The sequence below is a fragment of the Diaphorina citri genome, unplaced genomic scaffold (genome assembly GCF_000475195.1).
Source record: "Diaphorina citri unplaced genomic scaffold, Diaci psyllid genome assembly version 1.1 scaffold540, whole genome shotgun sequence".
NCBI classification, from domain to species: domain Eukaryota; kingdom Metazoa; phylum Arthropoda; class Insecta; order Hemiptera; family Psyllidae; genus Diaphorina; species Diaphorina citri.
This window is the reverse complement of record NW_007377974.1, coordinates 134254-150870: the sequence shown is the minus strand read 5'-3', so window position 1 is coordinate 150870 and position 16617 is coordinate 134254. Positions and strand designations below refer to the sequence as shown.

General features: G+C 33.7%; 1 protein-coding gene across 1 annotated transcript in view; it reads left to right on the top strand.

Moving 5' to 3' along the window:
- Positions 1 to 5093: 5093 nt before the first annotated feature.
- The window catches only part of LOC103509883 (homeobox protein unc-4 homolog), a 45838-nt gene continuing 34314 nt past the window's right edge, over positions 5094 to 16617 (top strand). The window contains exon 1 of the mRNA XM_026824091.1: positions 5094 to 5514. Coding sequence (XP_026679892.1) covers positions 5094 to 5514 — 421 coding nt within the window. The remainder of the gene's footprint in view (positions 5515 to 16617) is intronic.

Here is a 16617-nt window from a genome sequence, read left to right as displayed (position 1 = left end):
ATCCAATCTCCAAATAATAGCAACCAACAAAGGCATCAAGTTTGCTGATCGCAAACATGACGCGGATGACAAATTGGACAAACTGGCTACTAGCGGGGTGGATGAACAATTGACCAAACTAGTTTAGAAGATAGAAAATACCCATCGGTTGTTTCAGGTGCAGAACAAAGTCCCATTCTAGAAAATTTGGACGAAGAACTTTCAAAACACCCTACAAGATTGTGCTATAACTTTAAAAGAAAATGTCGACAAAAAATGACAATAAATATTCATAAGAAAACGCTGATAGGTATACATTGTATAAAGAATGGGCTACAAAAAAAAAAAAAAAAAGTCATTTTCCCAACTTTTTTTTAGTATAAACTTCAAGTCCAGACTGGGCTGGAAGCAAACAAGAAACAATCCAAATTCCAATTACCTACCAGAGCAATAAATAGGAATTTATTTCAGGCAAATCTTCATTTTCTATTTTGAACATTGCTGGGGTACACCAAACATCAGTAGATCATAAATTTGACACTTTCCAGCATTCCTGCACGTATGAAATCTTTATTGCGTTATTTATGCTTTTATTATGGGTAGGCCAGCTAGTTAGCTACTAAATTTTGTGCTCTATGCGAAAATATTTCATTGAAAAAGAAAAAAAAAGTCCACACCCATTATTGGCTGGAAAAGAATGATCCATCTTAAAATCAAAGAGACTGAAGCTAATACTGAGAAAAGACATCATGGAAAAGTTGGTGCGATGATTGACCCTTGCGCAATGTTATTTAAAACTAGGCTTGTCAGTCTAAATAAAGCACTACTTATAATTATTGCCATTGCCTAGACGACTGTTCGATTTCATTTTACCCTAACTTTAACTAAAGTTCGAAGTTCATTGATTTTTTTAAATCCAATATTTCTGAAAATCTTGAAATTTCTAGTGACACCTGAACAGCCGACAATACCTATCAAATGCGTCTTTTAGGTCTTCTAACATCGGCCCCAAAAATTTCACTTTATCCTAACATTTACTAAAATTTGAAGTTTTTAAAATCCAATATACCTATCTCTCAACAGAGACTTGAAAATCTTTAAATCTCTAGTGACACGTGAAGTGTGGACAGCCAACAATATCAAATGCGTCTTTTAAGTCCTATAACATCGGCCCCAAAAGATCACAATTTAGAAAACTCCCAGCTTTGATGAAAAATTTAGGAGTTGAAATATCGATGAAATGTCGGACGAGAAAATTTATTTTCCTTTCAATTTATGAAAGTTTGCACCATAGATTACCAAATGCGTCTTTTAAGTCTTATAACATCGGCCCCAAAAGATCACAATTTAGAAAACTCCCAGCTTTGATGAAAAATTTAGGAGTTGAAGTATCGATGAAATGTCGGACAAGAAAATTTATTTTCCTTTCAATTTATGAAAGTTTGCACCATAGATTATTATACAAGGTGGGTATAGGTGGAAGAAGAAAAATTAAATAATAATAACTTTTCCAAAGCTATGTTCATTTTATCCTTAATAGAAAGCAAGTACCCATGTAAAAAACTATACAATATTCTTAGGGCGTCCTACATAAGTGATATTTTAGAGGAGGAGTCTACCAATGGGATGGCGCAGATCTTTGTCAAGGAAAGGCGGAAACATTTCAATAACGAGAGTGATATTTTAGAGGAGGAGTCTACCAATGGGATGGCGCAGATCTTTGTCAAGGAAAGGCGGAAACATTTCAATAACGAGAAAAAAAAGTTCAAATTAGTATTTTTTCGAAAAATAATAATACCTAACACAAAGTTCGGATCAGTGACTCAATCGTTCTAATAAAAAGTTTATCGAATCAATGATTGAATTTGTTTATCTAATTAATTAATTTTTTATTGCTTTAATTTCTTGAATGGTTTTAGAAAATAAAATCCAGTTTATAGTTTAACTAGGTACAAATTTATTTTCAGTTTGGTTTCGCTAAAACGTATTTATTAATAACTTGGAAATATAATTTAAACTTTTGTTTACAAAATATAATTTACTTAATTATAATACTTAGGTACTTGATTTTATTTGTGTACTTAAAATTTATACTAGCATCATGCTGTAAAGTAAAATTATATCAATGATTGAATTTGTTTATCTAATTAATTAATTTTTTATTGCTTTAATTTCTTGAATGGTTTTAGAAAATAAAATCCAGTTTATATAGTTTAACTACAAATTTATTTTCAGTTTGGTTTCGCTAAAACGTATTTATTAATAACTTGTGGAAATATAATTTAAACTTTTGTTTACAAAATATAATTTCCTTAATTATAATACTTAGGTAATTGATTTTATTTGTGTACTTACAATTTATACTAGCATCATGCTGTAAAGTAAAATTATAGGTAATTAGAATAATGTGATTTTCTTTAAATTTGATAACAAGAATAGTTTGTTTACTTCATGATTATTATTTTTTTAGTAAATATTTTTCGATAGTATTGTAAAAATATTACTTTGAATAATTACGTTAAATTTATAGAATAATGTGATTTTCTTTAAATTTGATAACAAGAATAGTTTGTTTACTTCATGATTATTATTTTTTTAGTAAATATTTTTTGATAGTATTGTAAAAATATTTCTTTGAATAATTACATTGTTTTAATTGATGTCCTTGTGTTAAAAATATTTCATTAAAAAAAAATGTACAAGTTCTGGAGGATTTCTCTTTGTTCAAGGAATTTGACAATTTCAACACCTGTAACTTTGTCACCCACCCACATTATAATTTTTCAATTTCCTTAAAACCACTTTTTCTTTTAAATAATAATTATGCGATTAACGTTGTTCTAGTCTTCCAAATGCCGAACTTTCTAATTACGTTAATTTAATTGATGTCCTTGTGTTAAAAATATTTCATTCACAAAAAATGTACAAGTTCTGGAGGATTTCTCTTTGTTCAAGGAATTTGACAATATCAACAACTGTAACTTTGTCACCCACCCACATTATAAATTTTCAATTTCCTTAAAACCACCTTTTCTTTTAAATAATTATGCGATTAACGTTGTTCTAGTCTTCCAAGTGCCGAACTTTCTATAAATTAACAATAAGTCTAAATTATTTCGTGTCGTGTGATTCCTAAATTGTTCTTTTAATCGTATCGTCTGTGATTGTGTTGTAATTGTTCCATGTGTTGTTCCAAATGATGCATATCAATGTTTAGCTTCGACGTTTTATAATGATGGTTCTGGAGTCAGGAGTTTTGCCTCCGACATTGCGACTGTATGCGGAAGCGATTGCTGCAGCTTCCAACAACAACGGCAACAACACCAACAATGGATCCAACTCGTCCAACAACACTTCTGTTTACTGATTCACTGATTTTCATGATAAGTATCAAAAGACATCAAACCATGAAAGATAAAAGAGGAGAATGCCAAATTACTAAAGTTATAAGTAATAATTCGTTCTAACTTTAACTATTACATGTGAAAGATATAACAGAAGAATACCAACTTACTAATACTAAAGTTCTAGAATTACCACATTTCTTCAGGAACCAATATGCATAGTTCAGTGCACAACTTCAAGCTGCAAGTTTCAGTCAGGGCCCTTACTGCAGCGTCAAAATGAACATAAATAATTATGAATCAATAAATTGCTATAATGTCCGAGTAGACGTTTTGGGTTGAATTCAAAATATCTCCTGCTGACAAAGTGAGATCTTATTCACACCAAGTTTGCCACCTTGCAAGAATATTTCTGTGGCCTTGTAAGAAATGTAAGAACATTGATTAAGTCAGGCAGAATTTAAATGTGAAGCAAAGTCTGCAGATTCCGTAAACTGCTATAGTATACTACCTATTTAGGTACTATGGTCGATCGATATGGAATGGAACCTGGAACAAGTAGTTACACACTATAAAATTTTCTTTTCATTCCACCAAATCCTTTGATCTTATCTAATCTACTTTATGTAGGCCTCATCAGTGGATGATCCAGATGTCAATCGACTTCGATCGACTGTAGTAAAGCACCTTAATCAACTTTGCCATCTGAGTTTTCCCCCATTTATAATCCGGAGTAGTATGTACAGCGTAAGACCCTTTAGCCAGACACCTGTGAGCAGCCTAAGACGCGTTTCGTTCTTATTTAAACTCATCAGTTAGACATAGCTCTCAGGTGCTGGCCAAGATTTCGGAAGTTGTAAAAAAGATTTAGAATCGTGCCGCAATTGATGACCTTTCTGTTCCCCGAATGGAAAATGATATAACTTTTCTGCTTTTCTCCACTCTGGTGGATTACATTGGAGGACAAATAATATATCAATGGACAACAACTCTATCAAAGCTTTTTTTCCTTCTTCTTCTTCTTCTTCTTTTCTTTCTGTAACAGTTTTCTTCAAATCTTCATATTTGAACAAGGATAGTATTGTGACTTGTGACATTGTTGGATTGCACTGGGTTTCCTCAATTCCTCATATCTTGTGTTAAATCAGGAATGTTCGATTTGTTTCCGTGTCCGTGTCAGGGTCTTGCCGAAGGATTGGGGTTTTCAAGACCAACACCCACACAAACAACAGCAAATTATCAAATCAAGTTCAGTAGTCTTGAAAAAGCCTATACGAGTGAGGCGAAACTGGTGAAATGAAAAATCCCTAAGGACCCTAGGCATTAAAGATAAAAATATAAGGTAAGCCATTAATTATCTATTTTGAGTCTCTAATATGATCTAATGAACAATAAGTTTTTTTTCTTTTTTTTTCCGGTAAGGCGCTTTAACACTGTTAATAAGTTTTCAAGACGTCTAGAAACAATTTCTTGGCTCGTTCCACGTTCAATCAGGAACTTGATTTTCCCATTCTTTTCTCTTCCTTTGGACTTGTTTCTTTCCTAACACAGAACTCAAGAGTTTGATATCAGATCCCACATTCAATTTATTATCAAGCAAATGTTTTTTTCCCATTTATGATTTATTGCTAATTTTATTTCAGCTTTTTTCTCGTTTTTGAATCCCCTCTCGGCTTTTGTATATATAAATTCAAAGAATAAATTTCCATTGGACAACTGACACCAAACATCAGGAGAAAAGAAAAAATACAATTTTCCTCTTGCATCGTTATGATCGTTCTTGTTATCCCCACCTCACAATTGCGACTGTATGCGGAAGCGATTGCTGCAGCTTCCAACAACAACGGCAACAACACCAACAATGGATCCAACTCGTCCAACAACACTTGTTTCTCTTCCAACCAGATTATGGCACCACATCCCCTGTTTCCACACTTCGCGAGTCGTGGCTTTCCCTCCATGTTTTCCGGATTGCCACCGTTCCTACACCACTCCACGTCTCCGGTGAACCAACATCCGAGATTTAGTCCTGCCAATCTGTTAAATGCCTGTAGCCCGGGCAGCGGTGCAAATCAACAAAGGTCGAACGAAAACCATCCTGGAATAGAAATATCCTCTCGGAGACGACAAAGGCATCATACAAGCAATAGCGATGATAGCGGTACCGAGGATCCTATGTCACCAAAGAAAGGTAAGACTTCACTAAATTACCCACTTATTAGAACACAGTATTAATAACAACACAAAATTAACTATAAAGAGCTGATAATAATTCTACTTGTAGTGCTAAGAGTGATGAGTTAGGTTCACTATCCTTACTCATAATGCTGTAAAGAAGGAATTGAATTTTTGAAGAAAATTGGCAGTATGTCGGTAGAAAAGACAGGAAATTGGAGGGCTAGAAATCATCTGAAGCAGTTGGTTTGGTTTTTGGTTGGCCATTATCCACTTTAAAAGTCAAGTTGAGCCTTTCTCTAGAGTCCTAAATGATGGTATCCGAGTCAATCATTTTCCAGTAACAGTATCCCAGCAGTTGTTTGTCTCCGTTGGTTTATTATGTACATGATCCGAACAACGACACAAAGACCTAAATATTACTGAATGTTTCATACCAAAATCAACGACAAAGAGCTGATAATAATTCTACTGGCACTGATAGGGATGATAAGTTAGGTATAGTAGGTACACTATCCTTAGTCATAAAGCTCTAAAGAAAGAATTGAAATTTTGAAAACGGTTGGCAGTATGTTGGTAGAAAAGACAGGAAATTGGAGGTCTAGAATTATTCATCTGAAGCAGTTGGTTTGGTTTTTGGTTGGCCATTATCCACTTTAAAAGTCAAGTTGAGCCTTTCTCTAGAGTCCTAAATGGTATCCGAGTCAATCATTTTCCAGTAACAGTATGCCAGCAGTTGTTTGTCTCCGTTGGATTCACACATGAGAGTTAAATGCTATCTGGAGACACAACCTGTCCATTAATGGCATCTAATTGAATATTCAGACATTACAACTATCACATCAGAGCTATTGAATTGGGCCCGTTCTAATTTCCCAATCGGTCACGCCTCGATCACATCAATATAGAAGTAAGTGATTCAATTTGGTTGTCCATTGTTCGACTTCATTGCGATCTCAAGTGACAAAGAGAAAACATTAGCTCTGTCTTTAGGCTGAGGGGTGCTAACTTATATCTTTAGATATTGAGTAGGAGTAAAAGACTAATAGTAGGAGTAATTTTTACTGTGCTTTTCGTGTCCGTCTATCTCACGCTGTGGTGAGAACTGTTGAGACTTTAAGTAAATAATATGATTTATGTGATTAAAACACTTTGAGCGATCAAACAAAATAAAAAAGATGTAGGTAATTTACAAATTCACCTGGTTACAAAACTAATACAAGAAAGAGTCAATAACCAAAACAGTCATCAGACATTACTTTTAAACATACTGTAATGAAGGTATCAAAATATATCATCCACACGCGTCACGCGTCCATGGAACGATTACCGAAAACCATTTCCCTAAGACAATCCCCACAATCGTATCAAAAGCATCAATCGTAATCAAAATATACCATCCACACGCGTCACGCGTCCATGGAACGATTACCGAAAACCATTTCCCTAAGGCAATCCCCACAATCGTATCAAAGCATCAATCGTATCAAACGCATTCTGTAAGTCTGTAGGTACAACAAGCAATATGATGTCAATAAAATAAAATGTGATTATGGTGACACCTGTTATTTTCTACCCTTTCCTCCCCAGGGGGTGCCCATAAACCCGAACCCCTAATAGAAAACTATTTCATATCTCGGAGAGTTATTACATTCGAAATCAAACTTGTAATTTCAAAACAATGATTTCTTCATGAGGGTTATGTATGTTGTATTCGATTCATTTACTTTTATTGATGCCTTATCAGATGCTTTATACTTATCAAACGGAGAGTTATTACATTCGAAATCAAACTTGTAATTTCAAAACAATGATTTCTTCATGAGGGTTATGTATGTTGTATTCGATTCATTTGCTTTTATTGATGCCTTATCAGATGCTTTATACTTATCAACTTATTTATCGATGTGCTTTATGCTTATCATAATAATAGTGAAAATTCCCTTATCGGATTTTTCCAAGGGTTTCGAATCTCTAGTGACCAAACGCTTTTGGAATACCCTCATGTTGCCGGCTGTTATGTGGGTGACATTGGTGTTTGAGGTTGCGTCAAATTGATTGTTATCTGGAGTAATAAAATCAATGGGTTGAACACTGTCTTGATCCAATGAAACATGACCGGGAGATTAACATCGGATGGTGTTGAATTGTTGATAATCGTTTTCAAATGACACATTTTATCTACTGCTGCAGAAGGTGCCTTTTTCCGTACCTTATATGAAAACAAAGGGACAATGGAAATTTAGAGATGATCCTATAGACTTATCAAAAATATGTATGAAGAATATGAAGATGCATCAAAAGACCTTAGTAGTATGTAGACTATTAGTCGAAGTTAAAAATTGTAGTCAAGTTCTCAATTAAGGAGCGCGATAGCGCTCCGCCCCGCCAAGTCAAGAAAGTTTGACCGCGCTACTAGAGATATTATACGCGACAGGGAAAGTAGCCGTTTTCAGGTAGTTTTGAATTACTTAGTAGAATTGTTAAAACTACCTTTATTAATGGAGAAAACTGCAGAAATTAGGGAAAAAGGCAAGCACTATTAAAATTAGTGGAGATGCCAACACTACAGAAATTAGTGGAGATGTCAAAACTACTGAAACACTAATGGAAATGTTAACATCATGTATGTAGGTCTAATAAAACATTTTTCTTATGAGGTCAGATGTCGTGATTACAAAAGTAATTGAGATTGTGAAAAACACTCAACGTATAGTAAAAGAAAAAGAAGAATGTGCAGTAAAAGCTAAACGATGAAGTAAAACAATACGAAATGAAAACCTAAAGGTACCTAATGAAAGAAAAATACAATGTTTCATTTATCAAACATATAGGCAATGTATGAAACAATGTCATCTCTACACGCAAAAAAGTCACATCCATACATTTTACATCAACCGTGTAAATGAATTGCAAAGTTGAACACGAATACACTTTTATTAGAATTTAAAGCATGTGTGTAAAAAATTTACATATAAAATATTCATCATAATCAAGATACCATGCAGACCATAGCTATGCCTAGGCTATGCTGTTGATAAAACTAATCAAGATTTATACTTCAAGGAAAGTGGAAGTGTAAAAAAGGGCATAAACAGGGTCGAGAATATCCGAGCCTATGATAGAAACTTTATCGACTCAATAACCAATAACATATAACAACCTGTATGAAAATGGATCTATAGTACTCGTTAGAGAAACAGTCAATAAAATTTATTGACGGAATGCCCAAAGTTTGGATTGCCAAATGACACAGCATACTTCTCAGACAACATTGTCACAGTTAAAATGAGATTGAAATTAAAGGCAATTTTGAAGGCATTGAAAATTTTCATGGACAAGCTGACACATCACAGTAAACTATATACTCACCAAAAGCTGACGTAGATCAAAATGTTTGTAAGAGGTACGATTACACAAAATCATAAAAGGAATTTAGTTCGATGTTACCTGCCTCGATAGGATAAAGGATTCCTTCCAGGTTGAAATGAAATCTCAATTTGACGAGCTCCAAAAACGATTACTAGTTCGGGATTTTAAAATTGATTTCCAATTAAGAAGAAGATCTATTGATGCGATGAAACGGAAGAACTCTCTCGCTACGGTTCACGGAGAGATCATTTAATATTAGAAACCCCAAATTTAAACCGTTTCCGAAAACCGCATTTCCTAGATAATAAATAATATGATTTATGTGATTAAAACACTTTGAGCGATCAAACAAAATAAAAAAGATGTAGGTAATTTACAAATTCACCTGGTTTTATTAAAAAATACCTACCAAGTCCCTTCCTTACCGTAGAAATTCTATGTAAGGATTCTTCTCACTTAATTGAAAAGATATAATTAAGATCATATGAAAATTTCAAAACCTTAAATCATTATGTTTAAAATTTTGACACATAGATTATTGGGCGGTAACAAAAAACAGACTTTGGTACACTCCAGGAGGCAAACAATATTTTTCTATACAGTTTTTTCATCCTTCTAAATTGAGATATCTTTATAATATGATCATCCAAGCTCGTTTCACACGATGCAGCTTAAAAGGTATAGCAATATCTACTTAATATTTTAGGTTCAGTAAAGTGATAAATAAATACATACCTATGATGGAATATGAAAAGTAGCTCTACATAAAGCCAAAAGTTAGGTCACATTGAAGAGCTTTTTTCTCAATAGTAAAATTGCCTAAGGCATAAATCTTTCTTTTGTTTAGATCTTAGCACCAATTTAATTAATGTCGCTATCTACTGACGACCTGAGATTCATAAAATCAAATACGAGTTTGTAAAGTAGCTACTGTTTTAACACTAGGTACAAAAGAAGAGAAAATATGAAAAATCTTAAAAGGATAAATTAAAAGCACCAATACCAATTTAATGTCGCTATCTACTGACGACCTGAGATTCATAAAATCAAATACGAGTTTGTAAAGTAGCTACTGTTTTAACACTAGGTAAGTACAAAAGAAAAGAAAATATGAAAAAATATTAAAAGGATAATATTAAAAGCACCAATAGCAAAAGTAGTGCACCGTATGAATCAGTCTTCGCCCAAGTCGTGCTTCACAAATTTAAGGAACAGCATTTTACCATATTCTTTTTAATATGAAGTGTTGGATACATAATTGTTTTTGAGTTTTATTTGGATACCCCGGCGTGGAGAGATATTTCTTCTCGCCTCAGGGCCAGCGAGAGGCTTGTTATAAAAAGATTATTTGAGAGAAGAAAAGAAAGAATTTCAATAAATAAAGTCTTTAAGAAGACGGAGATGATAAAAAATTACGGCTTAAGCGAGGTGTTTGGGTCAGTGGCCGCTTAGGAAATGTGAGGTGAGACTTATAAATAATCGCTTTTTTGAAGATAAAAGTCAGAGTTTTGAATATTTTCAAACTTTTTTATTGACACTTTTATGATTTTATAATTATATGGGCAGCTTCTTTAAAATGTTCAAAATTGAAATGTTCAACTTTTTTTCGGAGCGGTGTCATGCTTCTGGTAGATATTGTATTTATATTGCCCATGAAATGAACATGATAAGAGAAGTCAACATCACAGAAACAGAATCACAGCAGACAAATTGAGAGTGGCATATTTAGTTGTTAACATATTGGGTCCAGAGAACTTGACAACTTTATAAATCGAAAGGAATTAATCTGACAGTGCATTTAAAAATGATTAAATGATACCTACCTACTTCCACGAAACAAGCTCAGTAGGAGTTACACCATGGTCTCAAAAGGATTTAAAGTCAGCTTAGCGAAACACCGAATTATTCAAGATGTATCATGCAACGTGCATTCCCATGAAACAAGCTAATTTGAAAGGAGTTTTGACAATCCTATTGCCCGCAGTAGTGGTGCTAATTTGCCTCAAATTATTCGAATAGCCCACACTGAAATGATGATATTAAATGAAGTAATCACAAGATATCAAATGATACTAAAAGAACAATCCACGCTATAAAAATATCCCGAACCCAATAGCATATAGCCCACATCGCAGAAACAAATCACACAATTCGAAACATCCACGCTAAATTTAGCCAAAACCAATCCGCCAATTCAAAGGTGGTCCCCGAGTTTTTTGGTTCCGGTTGATTCGTTCAGATTTTGAAGTTCAGATACGATATCGTGTCAAATTCAACATGGTGGATGGATCGGCCCGGAAGGCAGTGCAATGACTTGGGCCGATGCATCAGAAACCGAAAAACTCTTCGTGTACAATATGGTGAAGTATGAAATCCAATTAGATCAAGTTATTAGAAGAGTTTTGGTGGTATTGAACAAAGTAAAAAGTAGAAATTCTAAAAATGGATACGATATCGTGTCAAATTCAACATGGTGGATGGATCGGCCCGGAAGGCAGTGCAATGACTTGGGCCGATGCATCAGAAACCGAAAAACTCTTCGTGTACAATATGGTGAAGTATGAAATCCAATTAGATCAAGTTATTAGAAGAGTTTTGGTGGTATTGAACAAAATAAAAAGTAGAAATTATAAAAATAGATACGATATCGTGTCAAATTCAACATGGTGGATGGATCGGCCCGGAAGGCAGTGCAATGACTTGGGCCGATGCATCAGAAACCGAAATGCTCTTCGTGTACAATATGGTGAAGTATGAAATCCAATTAGAACAAGTTATTAGAAGAGTTTTGGTGGTATTGAACAAAATAAGAAGTAGAAATTCTAAAAATACATCATTTTATTATCCAAACAACCAAAGCTTTTGATAGAATATCTTGTTGTCTTCTAAGATACATAAGTTTAGTGTATCAAGTTTCAAGTCAATCGGTCAAGTAAGATTGGCCCAAAAATTGGTTACAAGATTTGACCCATACATACAAGCCGATGATATCAAGTGGTTACAAATTTTGTGAGCAATGGACCGTACACAAATATACACTACTTACATTGTATAACTAACTATCGCGTATAAAAATACATCATTTTATTATCCAAACAACCAAAGTTTTTGATAGAATATCTTTTGTTGTCATCCAAGATACATAAGTGTACCAAGTTTCAAGTCAATCGGTCAAGTAAGATTGGCCCAAAAATTGGTTACCTACAAGATTTGACCCATACATACAAGCCGAGATCAATTGGTTACAAATTTTGTGAGCAATGGACCGTACACAAATATACACTACTTACATTGTATAATTAACTATCGCTTATAACGATTTAACACTGCGTACCAGTGGCAACCTAAATAAATTTGCCCAAACAAGCCCCCCACAAAACCAGTTACAATCTCGTCCTGGACATAAATCACAACCAAAACCGAATACACAACTCCCACATGAGAAGAATGTTGCCAGTATTGAATCTGTAGGGTTTTTAACACCATTAGCAAGCAGGGTTAGAAACACTGCACCAAGCATGGATTAGAAATAAACTATCTGATATTCTGATTAATCTTGAACATGATCTGACCAGTGACCACTAAACACAGCACGATAGTAATAATTTACTCACTAAATAAGTGTCAATAAAATACCTTTCACTCACATGGATAACATAAGAACAAGAGCATTCTCAAATGGCGATGAGTCTAGTTATCAATAGTGAACTATTCTTGAAATCATGAACCATTTAACTCTGAAGCAAAAGCTCTAATTTCCTCAATAATGTGGTTTGTTTTGTGTGAATTTTTATAACTTTCTCAGAAAAATATTCAACTTACCTATACAAATTATACAAATCTACAAGAACTTTATGTTTGTTACTTATGAATAATGAATACGACAATATCGTCTTGTACAGCTTTTAGATTGTACATATTTTTATGACTTATCAAATTATTTATCGATGTGCTTTATGCTTATCATAATAATAGTGAAAATTCCCTTATCGGATTTTTCCAAGGGTTTCGAATCTCTAGTGACCAAACGCTTTTGGAATACCCTCATGTTGCCGGCTGTTATGTGGGTGACATTGGTGTTTGAGGTTGCGTCAAATTGATTGTTATCTGGAGTAATAAAATCAATGGGTAATTTACTCACTAAATAAGTGTCAATAAAATACCTTTCACTCACATGGATAACATAAGAACAAGAGCATTCTCAAATGGCGATGAGTGTAGTTATCAATAGTGAACTATTCTTAAAATCATTAACCATTTAACTCTGAAGCAAAAGCTCTAATTTCCTCAATAATGTGGTCTGTTTTGTGTGAACTTTTATAACTTTCTCAGAAAAATATTCAACCTACCTATACAAATTATACAAATCTACAAGAACTTTATGTTTGTTACCTACTTATGAATAATGAATACGACAATATCGTCATGTACAGCTTTTAGATCACCATTCAAAGTATATTGTATTCACTCTCTACATAGACCTTCTTGTCATGCAAATCCTCGAACCCAAGACCACCCCACGACAAGTCCACAAAACAGGTCCTCCATGTCTTCGGGGAGTAAAAGGGTCTCCTCTCACACGTTCACAGAGCTATTTAATATCTGAGATATCATTTGTAAACCTGTCTATGGTTGCTTTTTTTTATATCAAAACAGATTAAATCAATATATAGGCGTTGATATTCCGACTTGGCAACCACGCCCATTAACAGCATTTCAAAGTCTCCTACATGTTTGTTGGTGTTTATATTGAAACTTTTCAAAGTTCTAATTATTATTTGAGTTCCCATTCCATTCCTTCAACCGCTCCGCCCCGCCAAGTCAAGAAAGTTTGACCGCGCTACTAGAGATATTATACGCGACAGGGAAAGTAGCCGTTTTCAGGTAGTTTTGAATTACTTAGTAGAATTGTTAAAACTACCTTTATTAATGGAGAAAACTGCAGAAATTAGGGAAAAAGGCAAGCACTATTAAAATTAGTGGAGATGCCAACACTACAGAAATTAGTGGAGATGTCAAAACTACTGAAACACTAATGGAAATGTTAACATCATGTATGTAGGTCTAATAAAACATTTTTCTTATGAGGTCAGATGTCGTGATTACAAAAGTAATTGAGATTGTGAAAAACACTCAACGTATAGTAAAAGAAAAAGAAGAATGTGCATTAGTGGAGATGCCAACACTACAGAAATTAGTGGAGATGTCAAAACTACTGAAACACTAATGGAAATGTTAACATCATGTATGTAGGTAATAAAACATTTTTCTTATGAGGTCAGGTGTCGTGATTACAAAAGTAATTGAGATTGTGAAAAACACTCAACATAGTAAAACAAAAAGAAGAATGTGCTGTAAAAGCTAAACGATGAAGTAAAACAATACGAAATGAAAACCTAAAGGTACCTAATGAAAGAAAAATACAATGTTTCATTTATCAAACATATAGGCAATGTATGAAACAATGTCATCTCTACACGCAAAAAAGTCACATCCATACATTTTACATCAACCGTGTAAATGAATTGCAAAGTTGAACACGAATACACTTTTATTAGAATTTAAAGCATGTGTGTAAAAAATTTACATATAAAATATTCATCATAATCAAGATACCATGCAGACCATAGCTATGCCTAGGATTTTTTTCACATTTTCTCACACAAATGAGCTCTGATCTTGAAATTTGTCGCGACGACCTATGAACTCAAAGCGAGAAAGTTTTATCATTACATGGATTTTATATCATTACATGGAAAGTAAAATCAAAAAATCAAATCAAGAAGAATAATAAACTGAATATTAAACAAATTAGGTAGGTACATTAGGTACTGATTTTCTCTAATCACTTCGGGCTAAAAAATTCCCGGAGGGACGGGCCCTGCTTGTTATGATTTTATTTATTAGGCTAAATAATCTAAATGATGTTAAGAAAATTAAGGAAATATGTACTTTATTCTGCTTTTCTTGTTTTTTTTCTTCTTCTTTCAAGAATATTAAACAAATTAGGTAGGTACATAGGTACTGATTTTCTCTAATCACTACGGGCTAAAAATTCCCGGAGGGACGGGCCCTGCTTGTTATTATTTTATCTATTAGGCCAACTGTTCTAAATGATGTTAAGAAAATTAAGGAAATAGGTACATGTGTACTTTATTCTACTACTTGTTTTTTTCTTCTTTTTTCAACTTAGTGGCAATGAAAACAATACGGTAGGTTTTCTTATGTTTTTTTCTTCTTATTTTGGCGTTGAAAAGGCGTGCCATAAAGTCATAAATATTTATACCAGTTTAACTACACAGGCAAGAAAACAGTTTTTTTTTCTATTTTTCCCCCTTTCATCTTAAACTACGGGGTGCCTACACGCAGTTATTTTCTAATTCATAAGGACTTTTATATTCATATTCTTATGTAGGTTTTGCATCTTTAGACTGAAAATATATTACCAATTTAGAAAGGTTTCAAAGGTTTTCTTTTATTATCTTCTACTGGACTAGAATTTTCCAACATTATTTAGGTATTAAATCTATAGGTAAAACAGTCCGATTACTTTAATCTTATCATTGTAAATCTGTTGGTGATATTTTTTCGTGGAAAAAAAAAACGAGCTTTACTTTGCCTAAGTTTATTTCAAGGAATAGTCATTTTTTTTTTTTTTTTTTTTTTTTTCTTATTTTGGCGTTGAAAAGGCGTGCCATAAAGTCATAAATATTTATACCAGTTTAACTACACTTTTTCTATTTTTCCCCCTTTCATCTTAAACTACGGGGTGCCTATACGCAGTTATTTTCTAATTCATAAGGACTTTCATATTCATAGGCTTATGTAGCTTTAGCATCTTTAGACTGAAAATATATTACCAATTTAGAAAGGTTTCAAAGGTTTTCTTTTATTATCTACTGGACTAAAATTTTCCAACATTATTTAGGTGTTAAATCTATAAAACATTCCGATTACTTTAATCTCATCATTGTAAATCTGTTGGTGATATTTTTTCGTGGAAAAAAAAAAAAACGAGCTTTACTTTGCCTAAGTTTGGAATAGTCGAAACAAAAGGGATTATGTTCGCGGATTTCGCGATTATGTTCGCGGAATTTGCGATTATGTTCGCGGATTTCGCGATTATGTTCGCGGAAAAGAATTTTAAAAAAAAAAAAAAAAAAAAACAACATGAATCAGCACCTAACAAAAACATTTTTCAGTGAACAATCACATAGAAATTTACCACGCAAGTACAAGTACATAGAGTTATCAACATATCAGACACAAACACCAAACACATGAATCACAAATTGCAACTGTGTTAGAGAATCGCAAAGCCATTAACCCTTCGGGATTAGCATGTCGAAACAGACCCGAAAACATTCCAGGGACAAACGCAGTTCCAAAGATCGCGATGGTTACATCTGCACGACATATAGACCATGTCATGTCGAGACAAACAAAAGATCTGATAATGGTAGAAACCAAAGGGACGATGAGAAAGAGTTACCCTGTATCGAAAGTGAAGATATTAGTGAAGAATCCGCGGTCTACTGCGAAGATTGTCTGAAGAAAATCCAAAACCCACCAAATAGCTCTGGATCAGAGTGTTCAGGCACGAGTGATTTAGATTATTTGAACAGTCGAAATCCTTCGAGAAAGCAGAACTCCGATTTTCTGTACGATGTATCTGAAAATAAGAGTGAAGACAATTATGAAGAGTCAGACAGTTGTAACTCATTAGATCCATCGACATCGGCGATAA